General features: G+C 39.6%; 1 protein-coding gene across 1 annotated transcript in view; it reads right to left on the bottom strand.

The window, feature by feature from the left end:
- LOC114046158 (growth arrest-specific protein 6-like) overlaps nucleotides 1-9,078 on the bottom strand; it is a 126,313-nt gene extending 117,235 nt beyond the window's left edge. Inside the window, exon 1 of the mRNA XM_027866407.1 lies at nucleotides 9,059-9,078. Within this exon, the coding sequence (XP_027722208.1) occupies nucleotides 9,059-9,078 (20 nt within the window). The remainder of the gene's footprint in view (nucleotides 1-9,058) is intronic.
- Nucleotides 9,079-11,092: the final 2,014 nt, after the last annotated feature.

The following is an 11,092-nucleotide window of genomic DNA, read 5'->3' on the forward strand; positions in this document are numbered from 1 at the left end:
ACACACACACACACACACACACACACACACACACACACACACACACATGATTATATATAAATAAGTGTAACCTTTTGTTTTTTTTTCTGGGCACGCCCATATCATCTAACATGGAAGTACCCTGAGGAACCTTCGGAGCACAATCAAATTACCTAACGTGGAGACCATTTTGTTACCTAGCCAATCACATGGTAGGGGAAGTAAAGGCAATATGAATGTGCTCCAAAGGCTTCTTAGGGTGCCTCTGTGTTAGGTGATATAGGTATTCCCAGAAAAGCCTGGGTTATACACATACATGTATATATTCTCACATATATATACATATATTCACTTACATGTATATCTCTGTATTTATATTCATGGTTATATTTATATCTATATATCTGGACTTATAATTTCATAAATGTGGGAAACTCCTAAAGTGGAAGTTCCCTTCATCAACTCAGATTATCAGTTTATCTGTGACTTATAGGGGTGCAGTGTTACCAGGGGCATTGAGTGGTTCAATAACTTATCTCTGGTCAAATAACCAGTATATGTTACAGTTAGTAATTGAATCCCTATCTTCCGGATTCAAGGCCAGTCTTCTAGTCATTCTGTTATCCTACTTGTTTTTTTTGGGGGGGGGAGGCAATTGGGGTTAAGTGACTTGCCCAGGGTCACATAGCTAGTAAGTATCTGAGGGCAAATTTGAACTCAGGTCCTCTTGACTCCAGGGCCAGGCTTCTATCTACCATGCCACCTAGCTGCTCCTGTGCTATCTTACTTCTGCTACTGTATTTGATTTATATCAGAGTTTTAATGTTCTGTGCATTGGCTAGTTTATACAATATATACCTTATTGAATAGTTTTCTGTATTTTTTTTTTAAATCAATACTATGGTTGAAAGACACTGTTGTGTACTGTGATAAATAGCAGTTGGTTTTTGGTCAATATTTATTCAAGTTTAATGCTTATTTAAAAATTTTTTAATCTAATTTTTGGATACTTTTTATTTTTATATTATCTTAATTTCTGAATATCTCCCTTTCCCCAGCCTCTCTACAACAAGCCATTCCTTGTCACAAAAATTTAAAAAGAAAGAGAAAGGTGAAGTGGTTTTACTAATGTAGGAATTTGTTTTGGTTTACAGTGAATATGTGTCACAAGAGTTTTGTTTTGTTTTGTTTTAATAGGAAGAGAAGTGGGGGGAAGAAAAAATAAATTTTTGTTAATTGAAAAAAAATTAAACTTTAAAAAGCAGTTCAGCAAAAAGAAAACAACTGTGTTTGATAGTGTATTCAATATTTGGATTTTTAAAATTACTGAAGTACTAAAATAGCCATGCCTATATAGTCTATTGCCCTCAGTACGACTTAGTCTACCTTAGGCAGATGGGTTTGTCTACAGGACAGGTTTCAGCAGATTTGTTCTAATGAGGCACTAATGTAGCTTAATTGAAATTGAAATGTACAGATAATCCTCAAGCTTGACCAGACCTTTGACCACATGCAAACTAGAAAACTAATTGAATTGAAAACTGCATTTGAATTTAAATTGAAAGCTAATTGAAAACTGATTGAATCTTCCTTCTCCTTCCCTCACCAGCTTTCTCATTATTCCTCCAACAGACCAGTAGAGGAAGAAGGGTGGGGAGGAGAAACTGGGGGCACTCTTAATCCCCGAATCCATGAGTAATCCAGAGCTGATTGCATTAGCTGCCTCCAAGTCACCAAAGGGAGTCTCTCCGTATGTGCACCTGAGGTTCTTTGGCTGTTCAGTAAGGAAGCAGATTTCCATGAGCCACAAAGGATAAACACACTCCTTATTTCCTATGAGCACCATCAATTTCTGTCCAAACTGTAAGTCTGTACATGTGCCTGTTGGTCATGTATGTTGATAGGTTAAGTCTTATGTGTGTTTTGGTCATGTTTATCAATAGTGTGATCTATATATGTGTTAGTCATATACAATAACATGTATAGCTTGTGCATGTGCCTATTGGACATGTATACCAATGTGTGGAATATGTACATATGCCTATTGATCATGCCTGTTGATAGCTTTAGTCTTACATGTACCTTTTGGACATGTATATCAATGCATGTGATCTATACACGTGTGTTTTGGTAACATGCATCAATGCATGCAACCTATATATTTATATATTGGTCATGCGCATAAATAATAAAGTCTATACACATACATGTAAATTGTCTATGCATGTATCTGTTAGGCATGCATGCTACTGCATGTAGCATATTAAGTGTTTGTTAGTCCTGTGTGTCAGTGTATGTAGTCTGTACAAGTATATGTGAGTCATGGATGTCATTGTAGATAACCTGTACCTTTGCATGTAAGTCATGTGTGTTAATCTGTGTAACCTGTACCTGTGTCTATAGGCCTTGTATGTCACTACGTGAAGTCTGTAATGTGCCTGTTGGTCACATATGTCATTTTGTGTAATCCACCATTTGGCTTAGTTGAATTCAAGAAGATGAGTCTTTCTGACTCCAGGCTCTGCACTCTATCTACTGCACCACCTAGCTGCCTAGTATTTATTCCCTTTATATTTGTTCTATTTATATTCACATATGTACTTGTCTCCCCATCAGGATAAATAGATAAAGAAAAATAAAAGCATTTATTAATCACTTACTATATGCCCAGCAGGGGTAGCTAGGTGGAACAATGGATAGAGAACTAGGCCTGCAGTCAGGAAGACCTGAGGTCAAATCTGTCCTCCGACTCTTACTAGCTGAGTGACCCTGGATGAGTCACTTAACCCTCTTTGCCTCAGTTTCTTCATCTGTAAAATGGGCTGGACAAGGAAATGGCAAATGACTACAAGTATTTCTGCCAAGAAAACCCCAAACAGGGTCGCAGAGAGTTGGATGTGACTGAAATGACTGAACAACAACAAAAACATGCCAGCCACTGTGCTAAACTCTGAAGATACAAATAAGAGCAAGAAAGAAATTTGCCACCCCAAGGAGCTTCTAGTATAACAAGAGAAAGGCAACACGTGCAGGCGAGATGGAAAGGAGGGATGCTGGTTCTGGGCAAAAGCAAGGAAAGCATGTCTAGCTCATCCCAGGGTGGTTCCTGGGCAGAGTGCCAGGTGGGGAAGGGAGGAGGGGCAAGGAGAGGTGAGGCTAAGTGGCTGAATGGTAGGGAGGGATGGTTTAGAAATGGCGGCCAGAAACAGCATAGACTCCTCCATGTTAGGGATGGTTTCATGCATTCTTTGTAGTTGGATCCTGAGCACCTAGCATGGCATCTGTCACATAGTATGCACTTAATATGTGTTTGTTGGTTACGTGACTGATTGACTGTGCCACCCTTCTGCCAACCTGGTGAGCCAACCCGTGGAACAAAGGTTAGAAAAGAAAGAGAAAAGAGGAGTCGGCAAAACCAGTCAGCACATAAACTGTGCCTGATAGCAAATGTGATATTCTGTACCTGTAGCTCACCTCTGCCGAGAGAGGAAGTCGGCAAACATTTATTAAACTATACATACACTCACACACATATTTATGTATACATATACATTTATATATTTACATATGCATGTACATGCACATGTGTGTGCATATATTTATATGTACACATTTATATGTTTATACACATATTTATATAGTTACACACATATACATGTATATATTTATATACACACATAGACACATAATATGTATTTATATGTATTTATATATGCATATACATCTATATCTACATATAGATGCATATATTCATGCACACATATACACACATGTGCACATATTTATATATTTACACACTCACATATGTATACACACATACATTGGTATGTAATTATATATGCACATGTATATATTTATGTATATATAAATGCATGTATATTTACATATTTATACACATAGATGCTGATTTATATATATGCATATGCATATTTATATACATACATATTTATATACATGTATACATATATGGATGTGTGTACATATACATACACATATGCATACACATGCGTACATACATACATATACACATGCTTACACACAAAACTGTAGTACAATTTAGAATGCAGTCAGTCCAGAGGAAAATCCAAACAGAGCAATGAGAGAGGGATGGAGGGAAGATGGTGGCACTGAGTTGGTCCTTGGAGAAAGTGCCAGGGTCCGTTCCAAGAATGGGGTTTACCCTACACAAGAAGTAAAAGAGATTAAGATGCAAGACTGGGGAGCGGGTTTGTGAATGAAGCCTACCTTCAAACCTTAGATGAGGAAGTCAGGCAGTGACCACAGGCAGCAGATTATATCCTTAACCTCAGCCTTTGGTCAATGTGTACTGTCAGTAACAAGTAGAACTGGGCAAGAGATTGTAGAGATCCAAAATTGCCCAAAAGAGTTTATCCCTACAATCCAAACTGGAGAAAAGAAGTGGATGAATGTATGTGAATGAATGGCCTGTTATCTAGGCTAGAGATGCTTAATCTGGAATCCATGGATACATTTTCAGGGTGAACTTGGGTGGGGAAAAAATTACATCTTTATTTTTATTAACCTCTAACTGAAATGTAGCATTTTTCTCAGTCATAAATTAATAAACATTTATGAAATGCCTACTATGTGCCAGTCACTGCTAAGCAATGGGAAATTAAAGAAAGGCAAGATAGTCCTAGCCTTCAAGGAGCTCACAGACTTATGGGGGAGATGACATGCAAAAAAAACCCAACATATAGAAACAAGCTATATATGTGATAAATAGGGTATGATCAAGAGAGGGAAGGTACTAGAACTAAGAAGGATTTGGAAAGGCTAGGGTAGAAGGTAGGATTTTAGCAGGGACTTGAAGGGAGCCAGGGAAACCAGAAGGTGGAGACGAGGGGAGAGAGCATTTGTGGGATAGCCAGTGAAAATCCCCAGATTTAAGATATGGAGCATCTTGTTTAAGGAACAGCAAAGAGACCGGTGTCACATATGTGTGTGTGTGGGGGGTGAGATATAAGGTATGGGTGTGTGGTGGGGATGGGCTACTTATTTGCCAAACAGAGGATTTTGAATTTGATCCTGGAGGTGATAGAGAGCCTCTGAAATTATTGAGTAGGGAGGTGATATAGTCAGACCTATACTCTGGGAAATTACTTTAGTAGCTAAGCATAGGCTGGACTGGAGAAGAGAGAGAGAGAGAGAGAGAGAGACTTATGGCAGGCAGAACAACCAGAAGGTTATTGCAAAAATCCAGGTGTGCACCCTGGTGGTAAAGAAGTGGATATATTGGAGTGATGTTACAAAGGTAAAATTGGCAGGCTTGGAAACAGATGGAATTTCCTTTAATTATGAATGTATGTCACAAACCACAGTACTATTAGAAATGTCTGTGACTTTGTTACTAATAGAAATTGCTGATATTTTCATATCACATTATAGTTGTTACAGATGTCTCAAAATATCACTTACATTCATCGCTATTTTGAAATTAATGTAATTATTAGACCTGCTACCAGATCACATATGGCTATAATCTTCCTGTCTAGAAACCATATTTGACTATAATTTGTTTCCTTTCGAAGGCTATTTATTTTATTTTATGAATTTAAAAGCATTATTAGAGAAAGGATCCATAGGTTTCACCAGACTGCCAGAGATGTACATAACATTAAACAGATTAAGAACCCTTGGTGTGGACCACAATATGAACATACATATAGACATACACATAAACACAGGTATGTGTATATGTATGTATACACACATTCACATGCATATATGTATATATAGGTGCAGCTAGGTAGCACAGTGGATAGAGCACTGGTCTTGGAACCAAGAAGACTCATCTTCATGAGTTCAAATCTGGCCCCAAACACTAACTATGTGACTCTGGGCACTTAACTCTGCCTTAATTTCTCATCTGTAAAATGAGCTGGAGATGGAAATGACAGACCACTCCAGTATCTTTGCCAAGAAAACTCCAAAATGAGGTCACAGAGAGTCAGACAGGACTGAAATGATTCAACAACAACATACATATACACACATATACATACATAAATAAACACATATATAGGCACTTGAATGGACAATCCATATAGCTGGTTCAGTAGTTCATATAGCTTGGAGCTTGAAGTGATACTGTGGAATTGTCCAAATCCATCACTAGAAACACATCTTAATGCACATATTCTACTGATACTTGGTTAGTAGCATCATCTCTGTATATAAGGGATAGCAAACTGTGTCATTATATATAATAATTGCTAGGGGTGATGGTGTATACCTGTAGTCCCTACTGCTGCTGAGGAACCCGAGGCTGGTAGATTGTTTGTGTTTAGGTGTTCTGAGCTATAGTAAGGCTAAAGCCAATCAGGTGACTGCATTAAGTTGGACACCAACATGGTGATCCCCAGGAGCAGCTGGCCACCAGGCTGCCTAAGAAAGGCTAAACTAGCCAGATTAGAAACTAAAGATCAAAGCTTCCATGCCAGTCAATATTGGGGTCTTGCCATGAGTGGCCACTTTCTTTCCCAGCCTAGATGAGGTAGGGAGACACAGTCATAAACAAAGAGATAAATACTCATAACTAGAGTGTCAACATTGATGTAATATCAATCCTCTAATATCATCCTAATCTCTAAGAACATAACATGGTATTTAGAAGACTTGAACTTGAGTTTGAGTTCTGACCGATAAATACTAGCTATATAACCATGAGAAAGTTACTTAACTTCTCATTGCCCCAGGATCAATAAATTACAAATGAATTGCTCATCTGTATCAAATTTAAGGGGAGTTTCCATGCAAGAAGCTGACTGTGCTGATGAAATTATCGGTCCAGAATAAACAGAAAAGGAACCATTTTAATCCTAAAAATGGTAACTTCTATTAAAATATAAAGATGACTTTCAATGTTCTCTTATTTTTTCAAAAATATATAGCCAACCTGCAGTTTTCCATGGCTGAATCATGCACTGGAGAATAACTTTTCGAGAAGTGGTAGACTCGTTTGTAGGGGTGTGCTGGAGCCAGCTCAAATCAGCTTCCAAAAGTCAATTGTTAAATTTTGTTGTTGTTGTATCATTTCTCTTGTGTCTGACTTTTCATCACCCCATTTGGGGTTTTCTTGGCAAAGAAACTGGAGGGGTTGCTGTTTACTTCACCAGCTCATTTTCACAAATGATAGTTGAGGCAAAGTGGGTTAAGTGACTTGCTCAGGGTCACACAGCTAGTAAGTGTCTAAGGCCAGAATTGAACTCAGGAAGACGAATATTCCTGACTCCAGGCCTGACATTCTATCACTGTGTCCCCTAGCTGCGTCATTACATTTTTAGTATGAGCAATTATATTTTGGAAATTGGCAAATGCTACAAATGCTTAAATTATTATTTTGTTGGTTGTTTAGACTTTAAAAAGTGATTGAAGGAGAACATTTTAATAATGCAGATTAAACTTTAATGCACGTCATGCATATATTTTTTTTCTGGATAAGAAATGTTCTCTCAAACATTTACCAGCACACCGCTGCATTGGGATTGGGTTGTGTGAATGTGGTGCTCTTCAGATATCCACCGAAGTGATTTTTGGATTTCAGTCTTCACATAATTAATTGGTTTGTTTTTCTCCATAAGAATCTTGTGATACAGATCCATAAGGGACAACTTTACTGATTCAATTAAATATCTTCTGCCTTAGGTTCCAGCTCATTTTACAGATGAGGAAATTGAGGCAAACAGGGTAAAGTGACTTGCCCAGGGTCATACAGCTAAATGTTTGAGACCAGATTTGAACTCATGAAGATGGGTCTTCCTGACTCCAGGCCCTGCAGTCTATCCACTGTTCCTAGCTGTTTTCTTCCTTTATTGCACTAGAAACACGTGACTCATGTCTTACTTTCCCATGTAGCCCTTTCCCTCCAGTCCAGCTAATCTATTTGCTACCTCTTGCGTATAACTTCTTCCTGCCTATCTGCCTTTGTACATGCTGTGCTGATCACCAGGAAGGCCCTCTAGTCTAGTTCTGAGCAAACCTGCCTTAGAAGATCATCTCCTTTCAGGACTAGATGTTTCATAATATTCCTTCCCATTCACATGCTCTGTGTTCCAGGTAGAGTTGCTTAGTAACTATTTCCTGGACTCAACATTCCACTTTCCTGCTTTATGTCTTTGCAAGGGGTCCCAGACACAGAAAAAAGATTAAGAAGCTCTGAATTAGATGATCTTTTAATGTTCCCTCCAGCAATAAATTCTATATTCTTACTTAATCACATTTTTCTTCTCAGCACTTGTAGATTCAGTTTCCATTATATTATTTCACACTTACTGTCAAGTCATTTTTTTGGGTGTGGTTGGAGTGGGTAGATGGAGGGTGGTTGTGATGTATCCAATTATTTTGTAAACTTCTTCTAAGTTAGACCTGGGGCTTTATCCTCTCTGGTATTCCTCTAACACACCTACTACAATACTCTGCCCACAAAAGATGCTCAATAAATATTTCCTTGAGGGTGGGCTTGCTTGTCAGTCTAGCTGTTTCAGTCAATGAAAGCATGGGTGAGGGGAGGAGGAGAAGAAACGACTGAAGCCAGGAGGTTGGATTTACTGGTCCTCTGGTCTTTTTCACAGGCTACCATCTTGACTAGCATTGGAAGCAGGAAAACTGCCACAGGCCATTGTGGTAAGAGTTTGAGTGAGTATCTTTGACCTAACCTAGGTCTTGAGGTAGGGCTAGTTGATTTTTGGCTGGCTGAGTGAGTTTAAAGAGATCAAAGAGAGGAGAAGTAGAGAATTTTAGGATCAGGAAATGCAGGCCTAACCAGATCTTAGCTAATAAGTTCTCTCCTTTTCTCCTGAAGGTTTTCTAGAGCCTCTGGTACCCTGTGCAGTACTGTCCACTGTCAGTCCATCCTTTATATCCTCCCATGCAGCATCCACCTTATTTGCATCAGCCAGCTCTTCATCAGTTGGGCAAGGCTCAGCTTCTGCTGTGCCTCCTGTACAGGACTCCTAGAAGGGCCTCTAGATCTCTAGCAGAGAGAGGTCAGACTGAACCCTGGAGATGCTCTCTACCTCTGTCCGCCAAGGCGAGTGTAGTAGAATCTCTGCCTCACCTGGGAGTAGTTCGGGCCATGGATCAACTCTGCCTCCCTCTTCACTCCATCACAAAGCCAAATGGTGCAGGTCCCTCTAAGCTGGGCATCAGCCTCGGGGGTCGCACTGCAGGATCAGGAAGGAGTTGGATCCTTACACACTAATCCATTAAGCTTGCCTGCTGTCCACTGGACTACAGAAGAGACAAAGCTCCTCTTGTCCATCTTGGAGAAACCAGGTTTCTTGAGTTGCCTCCGCTCACTCAGGCAGAATACTCTAACCTATGCTGAGGTGGCCAAGAGGCTTTGGCAGTCAGGCTACCTGCAGACACCACAGCAATGCTGGAGCAAGTTTAAAGCCCTCCAGGTATCTTACAGGAGGGCAAAGGCAGCAGGCCTAAATTCAAGGACAGCTGCCCAGGCCTGCCCATATTTTGAACAACTCTCCTAGCTGCTGGAGAACCAACCTGCGGTCAACCGGGCATGAGAGCATCAGGAAGAGCAAGAAGTAGATGAGACAATAAAGAAGGTAGAAGATGGTAAGCTGAAGATTGTAGAAGACTGCCCAGCACAACCAGGTAAAGATGCAAGAGAGATACAGGATAGGGCTCTCTTTCTCTTTCTGTATGTCTGTATATATACATATACATACACACATACATGTATATATATTGGAGAGGATAGGATTTATGATTTTACCTGTGCTTGCAACATTGAGTAAGGAAACTTCCTCCACAAATACAAATCACCCCTTGCTCTGTGACTTACGTCTTAGATGCTCCTGAGGCACTAAGAGGCTAAGAGACTTGTCCAGGATAAGCTAGGTAACCAGTGGATAGAGTGCTGGGTCTAGAGTCAGGAAAACCTGAGTTCAAATCCTCCCTCAGACACTTGTGTGACCCTGAGCAAGTCACTTAACCTCTGTTTACCTCATTTTTCTCAAGTGTAAAAGGCAGACAATAATAAAACCTACCTCCCAGGGTAGTTTTGAGGATGAAATTGTGAAGGGCTTTGCCCAGTACTTGGCACATAGTTGTTCAGTCAGTTTTCAGTCATGTCTGATTCTTTGTGACACCTTTTGGGTTTTTCTTGGCAAAGATACTGGAGTGGTTTGCTCTTTCCTTCTCCAGCTCATTTTACAAACAAAGAAACTGAGGCAAACAGGGATAAATGATTTGCCTCGAGTCACACAGATTTAAAAGTGTTTGGGGTCAGATTTGAACTCCGATCTTTCTCACTATAGGCCCGGCACTCTATCCATTGCACCATCTAGCTGGCACATAGTAGGCTCTGTATAAATGTTTATTGCCTTCCCATCCCCTTCCATAGCATGTAGCCAGTATGTGTCAGAGGCAAGATTTCCCATCTCAGAAATCAGCTCTCCACTATGACAAGCTGCCTCTCAGCACAATGTTTATACTGTGTATGTGGCCACATATATTATTTCACATATATGCATATATGTATATACATACATATAGATGTGTATATACCTAGAGCTATGTGCATATGTACACATACATATATGTATTGTGTGTGTAAATATACATGTATGCATTTCTGTGCATGTGACCACACATACATTATTTACTTCTCTATGTTCATGTTATTTCCCCCAACAGAATGTAAGCTCCTTGAGAACTGGGACTTTTTCCTGTTTGGTCTTGTATCCTTAGTTCCCAACACATAATAAGTGCTTAATAAATGCATATTGAATGAACACATGAATGAACACCTGCTTATAGGGAAAAGTATTATGTGAAAGATATACAAAGAGATATGGGTACAAAAAATTATGGTCTCTGCCCTTGGCTAAACAGCATATTGTTGAGTCGTTTCAGTCGTATCTGACTTTCTTTGACCTTGTTTGGGGTTTTCTTGGCAAAGATACTGGAGTGGTTTTGCCATTTCCTTCTCCAGCTCATTTTATAGATGAGGAACGGAAGTAAATAGGGTTAAGTGACTTATGTAGGGTCACACAGCTAGGAAGTGTCTTAGGCAGGATTTGAACTCATGACCTCCTGACTCTAGGGCTGGCACTCTATCCACCAGGCC

Source organism: Vombatus ursinus, unplaced genomic scaffold (assembly GCF_900497805.2).
Source record: "Vombatus ursinus unplaced genomic scaffold, bare-nosed wombat genome assembly UNPS02014781.1, whole genome shotgun sequence".
NCBI classification, from domain to species: Eukaryota; Metazoa; Chordata; class Mammalia; order Diprotodontia; family Vombatidae; genus Vombatus; species Vombatus ursinus.